The sequence below is a fragment of the Protomyctophum bolini genome, assembly GCF_963924005.1.
Source record: "Protomyctophum bolini genome assembly, chromosome: 11".
NCBI lineage: Eukaryota > Metazoa > Chordata > Actinopteri > Myctophiformes > Myctophidae > Protomyctophum > Protomyctophum bolini.
The window spans coordinates 33,263,806-33,282,421 of NC_137872.1; the positions used below are offsets into that span (position 1 = coordinate 33,263,806).

At 48.8% G+C, this 18,616-nt stretch overlaps 2 protein-coding genes across 3 annotated transcripts; one reads left to right on the plus strand and one right to left on the minus strand.

Annotated features, from left to right (window-relative positions):
* Nucleotides 1-110: 110 nt before the first annotated feature.
* On the minus strand, nucleotides 111-1,911 carry swsap1 (SWIM-type zinc finger 7 associated protein 1). Its single transcript, XM_080775957.1, has 2 exons — nucleotides 1,406-1,911; nucleotides 111-734 (listed from the first exon to the last, which is right to left on the minus strand). Exons 1-2 carry the CDS (start codon nucleotides 1,679-1,681, stop codon nucleotides 177-179), a joined length of 834 nt encoding a protein of 277 aa, XP_080632083.1. The 5' UTR covers nucleotides 1,682-1,911; the 3' UTR covers nucleotides 111-176.
* Nucleotides 1,912-2,086: 175 nt separating this feature from the next.
* Nucleotides 2,087-17,205, plus strand: znf653 (zinc finger protein 653). 2 transcript variants are annotated; one of them, XM_080776861.1, is made up of 10 exons: nucleotides 2,087-2,391; nucleotides 3,591-3,631; nucleotides 3,733-4,062; nucleotides 4,541-5,139; nucleotides 6,869-7,046; nucleotides 7,308-7,383; nucleotides 8,280-8,391; nucleotides 8,536-8,650; nucleotides 8,766-8,865; nucleotides 16,705-17,205. In XM_080776861.1, the coding sequence occupies exons 1-10, from the start codon at nucleotides 2,108-2,110 to the stop codon at nucleotides 16,880-16,882; spliced, it is 2,013 nt and encodes a 670-aa protein (XP_080632987.1). In that variant the 5' UTR covers nucleotides 2,087-2,107; the 3' UTR covers nucleotides 16,883-17,205. The 2 variants fall into 2 exon arrangements, with proteins under 2 accessions (XP_080632987.1, XP_080632988.1); XM_080776862.1 differs by lacking the exon at nucleotides 3,591-3,631 and having other exon boundaries at nucleotides 2,209-2,391.
* Nucleotides 17,206-18,616: the final 1,411 nt, after the last annotated feature.

The following is an 18,616-nucleotide window of genomic DNA, read 5'->3' on the forward strand; positions in this document are numbered from 1 at the left end:
AGCTATTTTCACTTTCAGCTAGCAGCACTGTTATACAAATAAGTATATGTATGCTTATTTGTATTATTTTTAACCTCTCGGTTCTTCATCAGGCAAAAAGTTTAGCTTTGTTTTTGCCTTAAAAACAAGTATGCTGATATTTTTTCTTCTCCTTAAAGTCTGTGATTTGCACACTTTCAAACCGAGGTAAACTCCATTAAGCCATCATGACAAACGGCCAACCGCCACTCCAGTGCTATGCCTGGTTCCTTGCTCTTGCTTCCCTCAGCACAGGGGGCCTCTGTGATACCTGTCCCAGAGAGGTACACATGCCACACCTCCTGTAGACCAGCTGCCGTGGCTCCATAGCTCTCATCTCTGTCCAAAGTACACCGAACCTGGAAGTAGCGATCAAGCACAGAGAGGACGGGATCTGGTGCCGACAGATCCCCGCTTCTTTGTCCGGCCTCCAGCTGTGGCTCGAACGAGGCGATGACTCGGCAGGGAGCCAAGCTCGCGTCCCGCTGCTCCAGGACTCGTGTGAGAAATGCAGCCGTGTCATGCAGCAACGCAGAGACGTGTGCAGCACGGGACTGCTCCGCCTGCTGCGGTTCACTGTGGCTACAGCCTCCTGCGCCGCGGAGGTAGCCCTCCAGCCGGTCAACTATTATCAGAGATGGAGGAGCCGATTCGTGAAGGCAGGCCACCTGCTGGAGGAGCTCTGTCACAGTCCTGGGATAGCAAAACCTGATTTTCTGAAAGATAAAGAGTAGAGAGAGGTTTCTAAGTCAGTCAAAAACAAGTTGCATTAGAAGATTGCTTGGTTCAAATGCACACCAAGTCAGGTTACAGTTCAGATTAATTAACTTTTCAGACCTGTGTGACCATAACTTAGTTTATCAGGGTAACTCTTCTATTCAGTCTTGAGTTTGTAATACACACACTGTACACTGTCTGTACAATATTTTCACCTACAGCTCATTTCTTCGACCTTTCTGCAAAACATGGTCCCAAATTATCTGTATTGTGCACAAGAGACAGATACGTAAACTGGGGGGGAGAAGATCTCTCTTCTTATCTCCAGAGAAGAGAGGAGAGGGAGCACCATAGATAAGACCCGACCCTGCCCAAAACACAATCCTTTACTAGCTTCACTTTGTTGGTCATCAGATAGTCATACAGATACATGTTGAGTGTGCACTGTGCAGCTAATAATTGGCAATTTCCCCCCCAAAATGTAAAAAAACCCAAAAAACAATGTATGCTTTGTTAAATAACGTAAAGTATACAAATGTAGTTGCTTCTGCCCAAAATGATTTTGTAACAAGTGTAGAAAAAAGAAAATGTGAGAAAAAGACTTACATTTATAAAAAAATATATATTATTATTTTAATTTAAATAAATAGTTAAACTCATACCCGGTTACCTTCAAACTGTCTGGGCTCAGTTTGGACGTGCAGTTCTGAAGAGGGGTTGGTAGGCTTTGAATCTGAGTCTGTGTGAAGAATAATACTTTGATCCCCAGTTCCGAGGCAGCTGTCACGGCCGCCAGGAGCAGCAGAGACCGAGTGATGCTGCGATCCCCGACCATCAGACAACTGGAGGTAGCCGCAGATGGGCAAATTACTTGGAAATCCTTCGTGGTATTAAGACCCGTTTGTGCAATAAAAGTCTTGAACACAACAGTCAGTATATCTGCCATGGTGACAGTTGTACAATCAATCCCTGTACCTCACCTTAATAACCTTAAAGTGATTTACAGTCTACTCTACACACTAGTGTTGATTTCGGAGCTTTTGTTTACATGGTTCACGTGTGTGTCCGTGCTGCCGACGGGTCCGTGTGGAACAAACGTTATTACATTTGTGTTCCGTCACAGTTTTTTTTAAGTGCACACTGAATATTACCGTACACTCGTTGTTGTTCCCCTGGCTGGCACCCACACCACACGCGTGTGATTGTATTTTTGTATTTTGCACCAAGGATACACGCATGTGTTTTTTATATATTATATTATATAATATACAATACATGTGCATGCATACACATTCCGACTTCCTGTTAGGCCAGACTACAGCTTCCGTAATCTTTTGGCAATAATCACAACACAGCTGTTGTTGTTGCCAAGATGGCGGATCGCTATGCAGAAGAAGTGGAGGCTCCGTCGCTGGACCGTGCTGCCGCTCTGAGGCGCTGCAGAGGGCGGCCCAGGCTCACCGACTCCGACCGAGCACAGCGGCGTCTGGAGTCCAGGAAGAAATACGACGTGCGGCGGGTATACCTGGGAGAGTCCCACAGGCTGTGGAGTGAACTCCGCAGGCGGACGAGTCTGAGCGACGCCGGACTGGCAGAGTATCTAATCCTGCTTAACTCAACCTATGGAGAGAAGTACCAGCGGAAACACTGTACCGGGTAAGGCGAGCTATGTTCACTGTATTCCTGATGTTATGTCTGCAAACTGTTAATATAGTATTCAATCAAAAATGTCTAGTAGTAGTAGTACAGTGATTTTCAACCAATGGTCCTTCTTGATGGGGTTCTTCCCAGATTCGGCACAAACAAGGGACTAAATTATTTTAGCTCCTATGCCACCAAAATGTGGAACGCCCTACCCTACCAACAGACTAACCCTAACCCTGCAACAGTCATTAAGACATGTGAATCCCTTGACTCCTTCAAAACCGCCCTCAAAGGTCACCTACGGACGGCTGCAATTCGAAACTGGCCCCCGTAAAATCTGAATCCCCCCCACCACCCCCCTCCCCTTTCCCCCTCACTGTATATGTTTATTTTCCCTTTTTGCTTCCTTTATGATGAATTCCTGTTCTGTTCTTTAACTATATAGAAGTGTCTATTTGTACGTTTCTAAATGTTTTGATGAATTGAACATGGTGGACCCTGTTGTAAACAAGTGTAATGCTTAATTGGGTCGTCCACTCACAGTTAACAGTCTTTGTATTGAGTTTGTGCTTGAAATGTACTGTAATTCTGCAAAGTGCAAACTGTTAATAAATATTTCAATCAATCAATCCAGGCGTTCCCCAGCTAAATTATGGAGAGTTGGTAACCAAATGGACCCTTATTGACCTTTAACCCTTGAGAGTGTCAAATGAAACCAATTTGGTTTCATTTTACACTCAAAAGTTAAATTATTGTTAAATATATCTGCTAGACATCTGCATTACTTAATTTACAAGAAGTCTACACAATCAGAGAATGTAGAAGAATTGTTATTTTGATCAACATTTGCCTGTACTCTCCTATGATACCACATCAATACAGCATGGAATTGTGGACAAAATCTTATCCAACGAGGCAACGATAACAAAACATATTCTTTATTTTTGGGTCTGAGAGGCTAAATCATCAAATGGTGGTCCGTGGCTCAGATGCTAATATATAATGGACCTTGATGTGAAAAGGGTAGAAGACCGGTGCATAGCATACTAATACAAATTTATAATTTCTCACATGATGCAGATGCAGCCACCAAAGTGTTGGCAACTTGGTATCTTCACCACATTTTTTGGTGTGAGTCACTGTGTTCCATTGTGCATTGCTTTAATATCCAGGCAATATCCAAATATCCTTTTCGTATATCTGTCTAATAGGAAGAAGATTTCCCCAGAGTTATCAGTAAAGCTCAAAAGGGGTAAGAAATCAGGTTGTATCGGTGCATGAAAACAATAACAGTTAAATCACTCAGTAACAGTTGCTATTAATGATCCGTTTTACACTCCTATTCTTTCACAGGAAGGAAGGAGCCGCGAGTTTCGAGCCTGCATAGCCTGGTGACGTGGTACCAGGAACACTGCGACATGTGCCTTCACGAGCCCCAGCTCAGAGTCCTGGAGCCCCAGCTGGGCTTCTCCACTACAGCCATCTGGCAGTGTGACGCTCAACACTCTTTTGTGCAGTTCCTTTACTCGCCACCGAGGGAGGCTAGTGATTCAGAGCCCGAGGGGGAGTTGAATGGAGAGGATGATGATGGAGAGATGGTTAGCAGAATAAACATCCCAGTGGCAAAAGGCATCATGACTAGGAAGAGGAGAAGGGAAACGATTGCTGACAGACAGCTCAAAGGTTGTTGGAGTCGTAAAACTATAGCTGATAGCAGAAGGTTTAAATATGGACGTCGGAGAAGGAAATACGATTCTTATCTATGTTTGACTTCGTAATAACTAATTTAACCAGGCCCTTTTCCAGCTCGACTCTCCATTTCCTCAAAAGAACATGTCTGGACTGGTTTCCTTGTAGTGGTACTTTAAGTACTTTAAGTGTAAACGAGATGAAAGTAAAATCTACACACTCCGTTGTATATAATAATGTTATAATGTAAAGCAGTCTACAAATGGACACGTTTTGGCCATGAAAGGTTATCCCCTTTCATCTAGTCAAGTTATAGTACCTCACTCATTTTGGCTTTCTTTGACTCACAGTTGAGCACATTTTCCCTGTAGGCTAAGTTGATCGTATAAACATGCAAATATTTATTTGCTTTTGGATTTGGCTGGCTGGCTGCAGTAAAGTGACTACAAATGATCTGTTTACCATTCTCTAGATGCTGAAGAAAATCTGGATGGTTCTCGGGTGCAAGATACGCCCATGGCCTGTGTGGAACAGGCCACGGATCTCAACCACCTGCCCAGCATGGTGGCTCCCTCCAGAGACATCCCACTGTCGGAGCAGACTGTCTGGGAGATGGACATGGTCATGGGGAGACAACAGGGCTCTAATGAGACAGACGATGCATTTCACACGGAAGGAGAGCCCATTGACTCAGAGGAGGAAGAAGAGGTGCAGGATATGAGAAGAGAGAGATGTGGAGACAGAAGAATTGGGGATGGCAGAGGAGAAGAAGAAGGGTGTGTCGGTGGGAGGGAAAGACTCGGAGATGAAGGAATGGGGGCTTCACCGGATGGCTATGAGTGCGTGGTAGTGACTGCATCTCTAACGGACAGACTGGAGAAGACGGATGAGGACCCTTCACTCTACCGGAGCCCGAGTGACCATGTTGGATTTGGCTCTCAACCTGACCTGTTGGTTCCACCGCCCATGCAGGTGCCAGAGCAAGGAGAGTTTTTTGACCCTCAGACTCTGCAAACGGTGGTGACCAGTTGTGAGATACCAGACCAGAGAGCAACTCTAGAAGGCTCACAGGTAGATCCTTGAGAGCTATTCACTCACTGTACCCATTTTTCTCTTCTTTTTGTGTTCACCATCCTCTAATAGCGACCGTAGTCGACACTTTATCCTCATTGGCTGCCTCTAGTCTAAGCCAATGGGAGACTTGCCCATAAAACCCATAGTCACTCTGAACAGCATAAAACCCACAGCAACGTGAAGCCGTATTGGCTACATACTCTGAACGCCACAACATGAAGCCGTATTGGCTACATACTCTGAACGCCATAAGCCGTATTGGCTACATACTCTGAACGCCACAACGTGAAGCCGTATTGGCTACATACTCTGAACGCCACAACGTGAAGCCGTGAGCTGAGGCAGAGGCTGCGGCACACAAACTGATTATAGATGTTCATAAACGAGAGCTTGCTGCAGCTGGAAGTTATGACCGAGTCATTCTTGTTTATATAACTTTTTATCAGTTTATATAAGTATTGGATGACAACCATCACACTGTGTTGTCCCCAATTCCAGCATGTACATAAATGCAAACCATACAAACTCTAGTCTAGCACACCTCATAGTACATTATGCTAGACAGCACATAATAAAGAAAAAATCACACCCGTGTGAAGTGAGGGGCGCTCTTATCATCTTTTTGTTTTTACCCTGACATACATACCCAACCGACTCGATCGTATCGCACCGATCACAGTACCTTTTACTCACCCACATTATGCCCATTCTTTTTACCTGACAATACAACCATTCAAACGTAATACATACAGGTATGTTTTAAAGTGTAACTAACTCTAACTAACTAACTCTAATATATTATAGTCTAACTCATGTTGCTATGATTAGGTGATGATGATGTAAAACAAACATTAAATAAATTCTCTTCATTGTCAATGGCATTTTTAAAACAAACACATACCTGTATATAGGAGGGGCTAGCGCCCCTCAAAAACGTAAGAACGAAAAACAGTATCCTCTTTCCCTTCCTTTCTTTTTCTCTAAAAAAGTTATTTAAATTTCAAATTCTGATTAATTGAGTCTTTTTAACATGTAAACTATCAACAATCTAGCGTGCGTGCGTGTAGTGTACTGTGTATGGCAATCTGGCTCAGTAAGTGCACTGACACGTCATCGTTAAATACCAAGACAAAGTCATATCTCTCAATATCGGAAGTATTTGGTCGTTGAGGTCAAGAAGATCAATTGTTGATTAACCTATTGTACATATTGACATAACTTCAGAACTATTCATCGTAGGATGAGACTGTTTGAATTTGAAAACATGTCTTAACTCATTCATCGCTTTTAAGAAGTGCCAAAAAGTCCCTAAGCGCCAGTCTCTATACATTTTTTTATTTAATTTAAATTTTCATTTTTTTGTTTAAAAAAAAAAAAAAAAAAAAGATTTTTTTTTTTTTTTTTTTTGGTCCAATGTTATACCCGTCTGAAAAAGACGACAAAGACGTCGTTGGCGCTGTGGGAGTTGCTAAAAAAGAGGTCAATTAGGTCGTTGGCAGACATTGAGTTAATTGGAAAATAGGTCACCCAAGAATGCATTATTTTATTATTTTATTATTATTATTATTTTATCACAAATGGACAGACGCTTCGGCTATCCAGCCTTCATCAGTGTGACGTGCAATTTGCCACGATTTGCGCCGTTCTAGCTTTCTTTTATTGTTAAAGCAAAGCTGATTGTAAATTGTAAAACTAGTACTATACTACCCATGTGTGTCATTTACAGCTGATTATCATCACTGGCCCCAGTTATGAAGCTCTGGCGTCGGAGGGAATCCAACTCAATATGGGAGGCGGAGACGTAGAGGAAGTCACCTGCACTGTCATTGAGGGCGTGACCTACAACCAGGTCTGCCAATCAGACCCAGACCTCGGGACAACAGAGGAAGATGAATCCATCACAGGTTGACTCTTTATTTTAGAATTTACCATTTGCTATGTAAGCTTTCTCAGTTTTTTTCTTCCAGAAAGGATTTAAAGATAGAGTAAATAAGAAGTGATTAAAAAAATATCACTTAGTACTACTTAGTAGTACCCTTGGCGGCTCACTTTTGGTTCATGACCCACTGGTTGATAAACACTGGATGTAGTTTCTACATCACATACAGTATTCTGCATTATAGATTATTTGCACCGATCAATCGATCGTGCTGTTTCCTCCCCAGCCATGAATGAGAAGCAACTTCTACAACCCACTGTTGAACCTAGCTGCGAGAGAGAGCTTCACAGGAGCTTGAGCAGGTGATTAGCTTCTTTTTTTTTTTATCCCACAATTTTGCAACCCATATTTTCACCCAGTGTCAATTATCTAATGTAATCCTGGGCGCTACACTTCCTCTGGGGGGGGGCAGCGGACTGACCTTATGCTTCCTTCTATGCATGAGGAGTCCAAGCTGCTTCTTTTCACCTGACATGGGGGGAGTTTCCCCGGCCGGACGTAGCGTGTGGAAGGAACACATTATTCCGACCAATTCCTTTCCCCTCCATCAGGATGGCCAGGGGAGGCAGTTTAGAGACCAGGATTACTGCACTCACTCACATAATTATCAAATATGTGAGAACAGTACTATGTGGTTTTAATTAAAAATTAAAACGAATTCACACACATGTCGCATGTTGAGTTTAAAAGTTGATTCTTTTTTAAATGTAATGAAGAAAAGATTTGATTACCCAACCACTCAGGTCTCAGGTAAGGTTTCGGGTTCTAGAGGACCTGTGAAGAGCTCTAGTCTGAAGGACTTTTAACACATTTAGACCCGAGTTAAAAACATTCACTTTGAAAGAATATATATTCAAAGATTTACGCCACATTTTCACTATTTTTGCGCTATGAGCTTGTAGATCTGCTATTTTTCAATAGCTAAATTACACCAAAATGGGTTAAACACTCCGATTTGCCTGGTCAGTTTGTATTGCTGCATTGGAGCATTATGTTAGTATGTGAACCTCTGCTCTAAGAATAACCAGCGTGCATGGCACCGGCAAAGGAAAATATGGATCAGGTTGAAAACCAAACAGATTTTTGCATACGAACGGTGACTTGGAGTACAGAGGAGTTGATTGATGTATTTTCAAATCCAGTAAGAGCCACTGCAGCCATACACTTCCAATTATAACCAATAATTTTGCTGTGTCAGATCAAGGAGAAACAGGCGAGGCCCTGTCATCGAAGCAGATGGCATGCTCAAGATGTTCCATTGTCCATACGAGGGCTGTAGCCAAGTGTATGTAGCCATCAGCAGCTTTCAGGTAAAAATCTATTTCTGGATGCTTCGTTGAAGGGTTTCGTTTCTGCCATGTAGTACTGATTTGGAATAGAAGGCTGTTAAACTGATTGTTCTTAACAATGAAAATGATATCCTTTTTTGTTCCCCACCTTTCTTTTATAAAAAGAACCACGTGAACTTGGTTCACCGGAAGGGGAGAACCAAGGTTTGCCCACATCCAGGTTGTGGGAAAAAGTTCTATCTGTCAAACCACCTGCATCGTCATATGATCATCCACTCGGGTATAGTACATGCACACACCGTGATGCACACACACACACACACACACACACACACACACACACACGTCGGCCAGGCATTTTATTTCATCCCATATTTTTTTATATTGTTCTCTAGGAGTCAGAGACTTCATCTGTGAAACATGTGGGAAGTCATTCAAACGCAAGAATCACCTGGAGGTTCACAGGAGGACGCACACAGGAGAGACACCACTTCAGTAAGTTACTAATAAAAAGCCTCAGCATTAAGTTAAGCTCTTTTTTTCTTTATTTTTTAACCCATTCTGGGCGGGAACCCCTTTTGGTGTTTTAAGAATTATGTTATGCTTTAGCTATTGTGTTTTGTTGTATTCTATTTTTGTGTCCTGCCCCGTGAAGCACTTTGAGCTGCATTTATGTATGAAAAGTGCTATATAAATAAAGTTTATTATTATTATTATTGAAAAACGTTGCCGACTTCCACGCTATGAGCTTGTAGATATGCTATTTATTTTTTAATCGTGAAAATGTGGCGCAAATCTTTGAATATATTCTTTCAAAGCGAACGTTTTTAACGCAAATCTTTGCTTCTGGGGAGGTCCCTGGAACAACATATTTTCAGATGAGGGTCGGCAGCCAATTACATATAATTTGTAATAATAATAATAATTTTCTAGGTCCTTGACATGAAATATTGACCACCACTGAGATATAAACATAGGTATTTCAGAAAACTGTCATGATTTAGAAGAACATTTTTTTAATTTCGACGTCCGGCCTAAATGGATTAAGATAATTCCGAGCAGAATATTTCATACATGTAGCCTATACAAACTATTATTATTATTATTATTATTATTATTATTATTATTATACATGTAGCCTATACAAACTCAAACTCAAAGCATGCACAAAGTTATTCTGCCTGTTTTTTCCTGTAGATTTTCCAGCCAGAGACCAACCATGGCAACAAAAGCAACCACATGATAATTCATTATAAGTGTTATGTTGATTTTCCTGTCGATCTGAATATGAATTGATTGACACTACAGCCTAATAACACCCTCTCAACCAGAATATATTATGACTGAGCTGTCATCGTTTCATGATTCAAATGGAGAACCGAACCCCGATGTAGTCTTAGTGTTTTTTCTGGTTTTATCCTCAGAGCAGTTTTTGTATTGACCTGTACCTTCTAACTGTACCCATTCTGTGAATAAAAGTCAATCGATCAATCTTGACCTGAACATTGTCCATAGCAAAGGCAAGCTGAGCTGTACTCAAGTTTGACGTCATCGAAATGGTGAAATTGCACCATCTACTGGCTACTATACATACTTTGGACTTACTTTGGACTGCAACTGTGCCTAAAATATTTAAATTTTTCTAAATTGTTTTTAACTGGACATCCTTAGGGGGTCTTTAATAGATATGCAACATTATTTGGTAGGTAGGTAATGTCCCTGCTTCCCACCCTTTTAAAGGAGAGGATGGGGATACAGTGATGTGGGTTTAGCCTGTTTTCTGTGGGACTTAACTAGTTGTTTGCGAATTACAGGCAGCAGACCCATTTCCTCATGTCATTCCCACTTCCCCTTGGTACCAGGCCGTCTCTATGTCAGGGTGGTGGTCCCTGATTGATTTTAAGTCAGGGTGGTGGTCCCCAGGTTGATTCTATAGTCAGGGTGGTGGTCCCCAGGTTGATTCTATAGTCAGGGTGGTGGTCCCCATGTTGATTCTATAGTCAGGGTGGTGGTCCCCAGGTTGATTCTTAGTCAGGGTGGTGGTCCCCATGTTGATTCTATAGTCAGGGTGGTGGTCCCCAGGTTGATTCTATAGTCAGGGTGGTGGTCCCCAGGTTGATTCTAAGTCAGGGTGGTGGTCCCCAGGTTGATTCTATAGTCAGGGTGGGGGTCCCCAGGTTGATTCTTAGTCAGGGTGGTGGTCCCCAGGTTGATTCTATAGTCAGGGTGGTGGTCCCCAGGTTGATTCTTAGTCAGGGTGGTGGTCCCCAGGTTGATTCTATAGTCGGGGTGGTGGTCCCCATGTTGATTCTATAGTCAGGGTGGTGGTCCCCAGGTTGATTCTATAGTCAGGGTGGTGGTCCCCAGGTTGATTCTATAGTCAGGGTGGTGGTCCCCATGTTGATTCTATAGTCAGGGTGGTGGTCCCCAGGTTGATTCTATAGTCAGGGTGGGGGTCCCCAGGTTGATTCTATAGTCAGGGTGGTGGTCCCCAGGTTGATTCTATAGTCAGGGTGGTGGTCCCCAGGTTGATTCTATAGTCAGGGTGGTGGTCCCCAGGTTGATTCTTAGTCAGGGTGGGGGTCCCCAGGTTGATTCTTAGTCAGGGTGGGGGTCCCCAGGTTGATTCTTAGTCAGGGTGGTGGTCCCCAGGTTGATTCTAAGTCAGGGTGGTGGTCCCCAGGTTGATTCTTAGTCAGGGTGGTGGTCCCCAGGTTGATTCTAAGTCAGGGTGGTGGTCCCCAGGTTGATTCTATAGTCAGGGTGGTGGTCCCCAGGTTGATTCTTAGTCAGGGTGGTGGTCCCCAGGTTGATTCTATAGTCAGGGTGGTGGTCCCCAGGTTGATTCTATAGTCAGGGTGGTGGCCCCCAGGTTGATTCTATAGTCAGGGTGGGGGTCCCCAGGTTGATTCTATGGTCAGGGTGGGGGTCCCCAGGTTGATTCTTAGTCAGGGTGGTGGTCCCCAGGTTGATTCTAAGTCAGGGTGGTGGTCCCCAGGTTGATTCTAAGTCAGGGTGGTGGTCCCCAGGTTGATTCTATAGTCAGGGTGGTGGTCCCCAGGTTGATTCTTAGTCAGGGTGGTGGTCCCCAGGTTGATTCTATAGTCAGGGTGGTGGTCCCCAGGTTGATTCTATAGTCAGGGTGGTGGTCCCCAGGTTGATTCTATAGTCAGGGTGGTGGTCCCCAGGTTGATTCTCAGTCAGGGTGGTGGTCCCCAGGTTGATTCTATAGTCAGGGTGGGGGTCCCCAGGTTGATTCTTAGTCAGGGTGGTGGTCCCCAGGTTGATTCTTAGTCAGGGTGGTGGTCCCTGGTTTTCAGTTTAGACCTTTTTCAGACGCTCTTAATGGGGAAATGTGTCTCCCCAGTGTCCGTCCAGTGTCTGCCCAGTGTCTCCCCAGTGTCCGTCCAGTGTCTGCCCAGTGTCTCCCCAGTGTCTGCCCAGTATCTCCCCAGTGTCTGCCCAGTGTCTGCCCAGTGTCTGCCCAGTGTCTGCCCAGTGTCTGCCCAGTGTCTCCCCAGGGTCTCCCCAGTGTTCGCCCAGTGTCTCCCCAGTGTCCGCCCAGTGTCTGCCCAGTGTCTGCCCAGTGTCTCCCCAGTGTCTGCCCAGTATCTCCCCAGTGTCTGCCCAGTGTCTGCCCAGTGTCTCCCCAGTGTCTGCCCAGTATCTCCCCAGGGTCTCCCCAGTGTTCGCCCAGTGTCTCCCCAGTGTCCGCCCAGTGTCTGCCCAGTGTCTCCCCAGTGTCTGCCCAGTGTCTGCCCAGTGTCTGCCCAGTGTCTCCCCAGTGTCTGCCCAGTATCTCCCCAGGGTCTCCCCAGTGTTCGGCCAGTGTCTCCCCAGTGTCCGCCCAGTGTCTGCCCAGTGTCTCCCCAGTGTCCGCCCAGTGTCTGCCCAGTGTCTGCCCAGTGTCTGCCCAGTGTCTCCCCAGTGTCTGCCCAGTGTCTCCCCAGTGTCTCCCCAGTGTCTGCCTAGTGTCCCCCCAGTGTTCGCCCAGTGTCTCCCCAGTGTCCGCCCAGTGTCTGCCCAGTGTCTCCCCAGTGTCTGCCCAGTGTCTCCCCAGTGTCTCCCCAGTGTCTGCCCAGTGTCTCCCCAGTGTCCGCCCAGTGTCTGCCCAGTGTCTCCCCAGTGTTCGCCCAGTGTCTGCCCAGTGTCTGCCCAGTGTCCGCCCAGTGTCCGCCCAGTGTCTGCCCAGTGTCCGCCCAGTGTCCGCCCAGTGTCCGCCCAGTGTCTCCCCAGTGTCTCCCCAGTGTCCGCCCAGTGTCTCCCCAGTGTCTGCCCAGTGTCTCCCCAGTGTCTCCCCAGTGTCCGCCCAGTGTCTCCCCAGTGTCCGCCCAGTGTCTCCCCAGTGTCTCCCCAGTGTCCGCCCAGTGTCTCCCCAGTGTCTGCCCAGTGTCTCCCCAGTGTCTCCCCAGTGTCCGCCCAGTGTCTCCCCAGTGTCTGCCCAGTGGCTCCCCAGTGTCTGCCCAGTGTCTCCCCAGTGTCTCCCCAGTGTCCGCCCAGTGTCTGCCCAGTGTTCGCCCAGTGTCCGCCCAGTGTCTCCCCAGTGTCTCCCCAGTGTCCGCCCAGTGTCTGCCCAGTGTTCGCCCAGTGTCCGCCCAGTGTCTCCCCAGTGTCTCCCCAGTGTCTGCCCAGTGTCTCCCCAGTGTCTCCCCAGTGTCTGCCCAGTGTCTCCCCAGTGTCCGCCCAGTGTCTGCCCAGTGTCTCCCCAGTGTTCGCCCAGTGTCTGCCCAGTGTCTCCCCAGTGTCCGCCCAGTGTCTGCCCAGTGTTCGCCCAGTGTTCGCCCAGTGTCTGCCCAGTGTCCGCCCAGTGTCTGCCCAGTGTCTCCCCAGTGTCCGCCCAGTGTCCGCCCAGTGTCTGCCCAGTGTCTCCCCAGTGTCCGCCCAGTGTCTGCCCAGTGTCTCCCCAGTGTCCGCCCAGTGTTCGCCCAGTGTCTGCCCAGTGTTCGCCCAGTGTCTGCCCAGTGTCTGCCCAGTGTTCGCCCAGTGTCTGCCCAGTGTCTCCCCAGTGTCCGCCCAGTGTCTGCCCAGTGTCTCCCCAGTGTCTGCCCAGTGTCTGCCCAGTGTTCGCCCAGTGTCTGCCCAGTGTCTCCCCAGTGTCCGCCCAGTGTCTGCCCAGTGTTCGCCCAGTGTCTGCCCAGTGTTCGCCCAGTGTCTGCCCAGTGTCTGCCCAGTGTTCGCCCAGTGTCCACCCAGTGTCTCCCCAGTGTCTCCCCAGTGTTCGCCCAGTGTCCGCCCAGTGTCCGCCCAGTGTCTGCCCAGTGTTCGCCCAGTGTCTGCCCAGTGTCTGCCCAGTGTCTGCCCAGTATCTCCCCAGTGTCTGCCCAGTGTCTCCCCAGTGTCTCCCCAGTGTCTCCCCAGTGTTCGCCCAGTGTCTCCCCAGTGTCCGCCCAGTGTCTCCCCAGTGTCTGCCCAGTATCTCCCCAGTGTCTGCCCAGTGTCTGCCCAGTGTCTGCCCAGTGTCTGCCCAGTGTCTGCCCAGTGTCTGCCCAGTGTCTGCCCAGTGTCTCCCCAGTGTCTCCCCAGGGTCTCCCCAGTGTTCGCCCAGTGTCTCCCCAGTGTCCGCCCAGTGTCTGCCCAGTGTCTGCCCAGTGTCTCCCCAGTGTCTGCCCAGTATCTCCCCAGTGTCTGCCCAGTGTCTGCCCAGTGTCTCCCCAGTGTCTGCCCAGTATCTCCCCAGGGTCTCCCCAGTGTTCGCCCAGTGTCTCCCCAGTGTCCGCCCAGTGTCTGCCCAGTGTCTCCCCAGTGTCTGCCCAGTGTCTCCCCAGTGTCTGCCCAGTGTCTGCCCAGTGTCTGCCCAGTGTCTCCCCAGTGTCTGCCCAGTATCTCCCCAGGGTCTCCCCAGTGTTCGGCCAGTGTCTCCCCAGTGTCCGCCCAGTGTCTGCCCAGTGTCTCCCCAGTGTCCGCCCAGTGTCTGCCCAGTGTCTGCCCAGTGTCTGCCCAGTGTCTCCCCAGTGTCTGCCCAGTGTCTCCCCAGTGTCTCCCCAGTGTCTGCCTAGTGTCCCCCCAGTGTTCGCCCAGTGTCTCCCCAGTGTCCGCCCAGTGTCTGCCCAGTGTCTCCCCAGTGTCTGCCCAGTGTCTCCCCAGTGTCTCCCCAGTGTCTGCCCAGTGTCTCCCCAGTGTCCGCACAGTGTCTGCCCAGTGTCTCCCCAGTGTTCGCCCAGTGTCTGCCCAGTGTCTGCCCAGTGTCCGCCCAGTGTCCGCCCAGTGTCCGCCCAGTGTCTGCCCAGTGTCCGCCCAGTGTCCGCCCAGTGTCCGCCCAGTGTCTCCCCAGTGTCTCCCCAGTGTCCGCCCAGTGTCTCCCCAGTGTCTGCCCAGTGTCTCCCCAGTGTCTCCCCAGTGTCCGCCCAGTGTCTCCCCAGTGTCCGCCCAGTGTCTCCCCAGTGTCTCCCCAGTGTCCGCCCAGTGTCTCCCCAGTGTCTGCCCAGTGTCTCCCCAGTGTCTCCCCAGTGTCCGCCCAGTGTCTCCCCAGTGTCTGCCCAGTGGCTCCCCAGTGTCTGCCCAGTGTCTCCCCAGTGTCTCCCCAGTGTCCGCCCAGTGTCTGCCCAGTGTTCGCCCAGTGTCCGCCCAGTGTCTCCCCAGTGTCTCCCCAGTGTCCGCCCAGTGTCTGCCCAGTGTTCGCCCAGTGTCCGCCCAGTGTCTCCCCAGTGTCTCCCCAGTGTCTGCCCAGTGTCTCCCCAGTGTCTCCCCAGTGTCTGCCCAGTGTCTCCCCAGTGTCCGCCCAGTGTCTGCCCAGTGTCTCCCCAGTGTTCGCCCAGTGTCTGCCCAGTGTCTCCCCAGTGTCCGCCCAGTGTCTGCCCAGTGTCCGCCCAGTGTTCGCCCAGTGTCTGCCCAGTGTCCGCCCAGTGTCTGCCCAGTGTCTCCCCAGTGTCCGCCCAGTGTCCGCCCAGTGTCTGCCCAGTGTCTCCCCAGTGTCCGCCCAGTGTCTCCCCAGTGTCTCCCCAGTGTCCGCCCAGTGTTCGCCCAGTGTCTGCCCAGTGTTCGCCCAGTGTCTGCCCAGTGTCTGCCCAGTGTTCGCCCAGTGTCTGCCCAGTGTCTCCCCAGTGTCCGCCCAGTGTCTGCCCAGTGTCTCCCCAGTGTCTGCCCAGTGTCTCCCCAGTGTTCGCCCAGTGTCTGCCCAGTGTCTCCCCAGTGTCCGCCCAGTGTCTGCCCAGTGTTCGCCCAGTGTCTGCCCAGTGTTCGCCCAGTGTCTGCCCAGTGTCTGCCCAGTGTTCGCCCAGTGTCCACCCAGTGTCTCCCCAGTGTCTCCCCAGTGTTCGCCCAGTGTCCGCCCAGTGTCCGCCCAGTGTCTGCCCAGTGTTCGCCCAGTGTCTGCCCAGTGTCTGCCCAGTGTCTGCCCAGTATCTCCCCAGTGTCTGCCCAGTGTCTCCCCAGTGTCTCCCCAGTGTCCGCCCAGTGTCTGCCCAGTGTTCGCCCAGTGTATCCAAAGTACTTTACATAGATTGTGCATTTCATTCACACACACCATGCAAGGCACCAACCTGCACATCAGGAGAAATAGGGGTTCAGAGTCTTGCTCAAGGACACTAACTCTGAGGGAGCCGGGATCGAACTGGGAACCCTCCGGCTGCTCTACCGGCCCACTCTACCCCCGAGTAACTGCCCCCCTGTACTGTCCGTAGGCCCTTGTCACTGCTGCCCCCTACTGCTTGGTTAATTTAGGGAGGGTGTAGTAGTGGACACGCTCGTACGCAACGTGTCCCCTCCAGTACACACAAAGTGGCCAGCCCGAGTCTCAGTGGAAGGGCCATAGCATGTGGAAGGGACATCACATCACCCTCCCCCGCCCCCACATAGCATGTGGAAGGGACATCACATCACCCTCCCCCGCCCCACTTCCCCACCGTTGAACAAGGCCATTATTGTTTGTTTGAGCCAGACGGCACTGCGGCAGATTCTCAGCCCTGTTCTCCGCGGCGGTGGTGGTGGGCACGGAGGTTATCCCTGTGCCCTGTTTAACCCATTTTGAGCGGGAACCCCTTTTGATGTTTTAAGCATTACGTTATACTTTAGCTATTGGAAAATAGAAGATCTACAAGCTCATAGCGCGGCACCGAGTGCCGCGCTATGAGCTATGAGCGGTTCACACAGTTGTTATTTTTAAATGAGGGTAACATTTAAGATCACTGCAGCCCATTATTGCAGGGTGAAAATAAGTGAACTTCTCTGAACATGAACATAAGTACATAACACCCCACCCCTCCATCTGACCCTTCCACCCTACCTCCATCTGACCCTTCCACCCTACCTCCATCTGACCCTTCCACCCTACCTCCATCTGGCTTCTCTCTGTTCCATGATCTGCTGAACCTTCCGTCTCTCCCTCTCAACCCACAGATGTGAGATCTGTGGGTACCAGTGTCGCCAGCGGGCGTCTCTCAACTGGCACATGAAGAAGCACAAGCCGGAAGCCCACTACAACTTCACCTGCGAGCACTGTGGAAAGAGGTTTGAAAAGTTGGACAGTGTCAAATTCCACAAGCTGAAGAGCCACCCCGACAAGCAGTCAACCTGAAAGGGTCGGGGGCAAATAAAACAAAGACAATATGTTACTAATAGGACATGGGGATGACCCAGAGAGACAAAGCCTCTGCCTCTGAAGCGGCGCGTCTCCTGTACAGTAATATACATCAGGGTACAAATGGACGGGTCCATTTGCTTCCATTTGTACACTCTTTGGAGTGAAATGACATGAACACTGAGGATTTCACAGTGTGTTGTTCAAGATGGTCCTAAATGTGTCTTCACAGAGAGTCTGTTGATAACGACACGGTTCAGCTCCGAGGCGTCTTCCAGCTGTGCTGGACACAGGCTGTACGCAGCAGATAAACAGTAAAACGGTACAAAGAAAAAGCAAAACCTCAATCCACTGTTGATGTCACGATTCAGCATGACTGTTTACACATCGATTAGAGCGTCGGATTTGTACTATCCCTGATACTTAGCACTTTGTTGGTGGTGTTTCCCCAATACAATGCAACGATTAATTTGATTTCTTTCTCACTAAAGGAGTTCACTGAATAATGAGCTTTGAATCAATGTGAGATGAGTATGGAAAACTGATGCAGAACAAATGTGCGGCGAATGCTATCTGCCGAGTCAAGGATCATGTCATCGCTGTCGGGCAGAAACCTTGTTATGTCCAACACCGTTACTTTTCAGGAAATGTTCAAAAGACTTACCGGTGTTCCAAGTAAAGTCACAAATATTGATGAAGCCCACAGATTATTTTAAACATTTAAAATGGGGATGACTGCTGATATACAAGCTCACTATGCAGTGTGTCAACAACATGCGCTGTGAGCTTCTATGCTATGGCTATTTCTGCTACTTTTGAAACACAAAAGTACAAAATAGGGGCATTAATTTATGGTGAAAAAGAAAAAAAGGCAAGCGCTTAGCAGTGTGAATGTTTTTTTATGACATGGTTGTATTAATTGGGATTATTGAAAATGATTACATTGTTATAATGGGATTATTGAAGGTGATTTTGAAGATCAGTGTTGGTCTTTGTTCTGCTAATTCCCTTTGTCTACGTTGACCATTGTGTAACTCTACACAAGCAGAGTCCTATTTGATTGATAGATTTGTCCTCTTTTGTCCATCACTCAAGTGTTCTGACACGGGCTGTGATAAGAAGCGTCATTCACAGCGGCAATACTGTTGCGCAAAGACCCGCCCCCGCCTGCCTCTGATTGCCCCCCCCCCCCTCCTACTAGTTGGACTCTGAACCCACACATCCGGGGTTCGAATCCCGCTGCTGCCGCCACTACAACTGCAAACGTTTTTTTTCAATTTCTTTGCGCCGATAGAGTATAGTTCTAGACCACGACGGAGGGGGCGCCGTCTCTAGGGAACTTGAGCCACGAGAGACGCGTGAGTTGCCGTGTCGGGGCGTTGCGAAGGTCGCTATAGAGCCGACTCAGCCCTGCTCGAGTTGCAACCCGATATGGACAGAATAGTACATTATTAGCCACCCAAGGCAATGCCAACACAGAGCAAGCAGGTGGGGGGGCGGGGGTGTCTTGAGCAACAGTATTTCTATTTTGATGAGAAGTATACTGTTCCAGTGTGATTTCATATGGTACTTAATTTCTCAGGAAGATTGTGTGGTCCACTTCCCTTTCTCATGTAGCGTCTTTGGTGTGGGTGCTTATTGTGTGTGTGTGTGTGTGTGTGTGTGTGTGTGCGCATGCATGCTTGCATGCATGCATGCGTGTGTGTGAGAGATCCAGTATGTTTTATGTAG

Excerpts from the sequence above, each read along its gene's own strand:
- znf653 (XM_080776861.1), top strand. The coding sequence starts at position 2,108 with ATGGCGGATCGCTATGCAGAAGAAGTGGAGGCTCCGTCGCTGGACCGT. Across the intron at positions 2,392-3,590 it reads CAGCGGAAACACTGTACCGG|GAAGAAGATTTCCCCAGAGT; the intron begins GTAAGGCGAGCT and ends TCTGTCTAATAG. Across the intron at positions 3,632-3,732 it reads ATCAGTAAAGCTCAAAAGGG|GAAGGAAGGAGCCGCGAGTT; the intron begins GTAAGAAATCAG and ends ATTCTTTCACAG.
- swsap1 (XM_080775957.1), bottom strand. The coding sequence starts at position 1,681 with ATGGCAGATATACTGACTGTTGTGTTCAAGACTTTTATTGCACAAACG. Across the intron at positions 735-1,405 it reads TGAGCCCAGACAGTTTGAAG|AAAATCAGGTTTTGCTATCC; the intron begins GTAACCGGGTAT and ends TTTATCTTTCAG.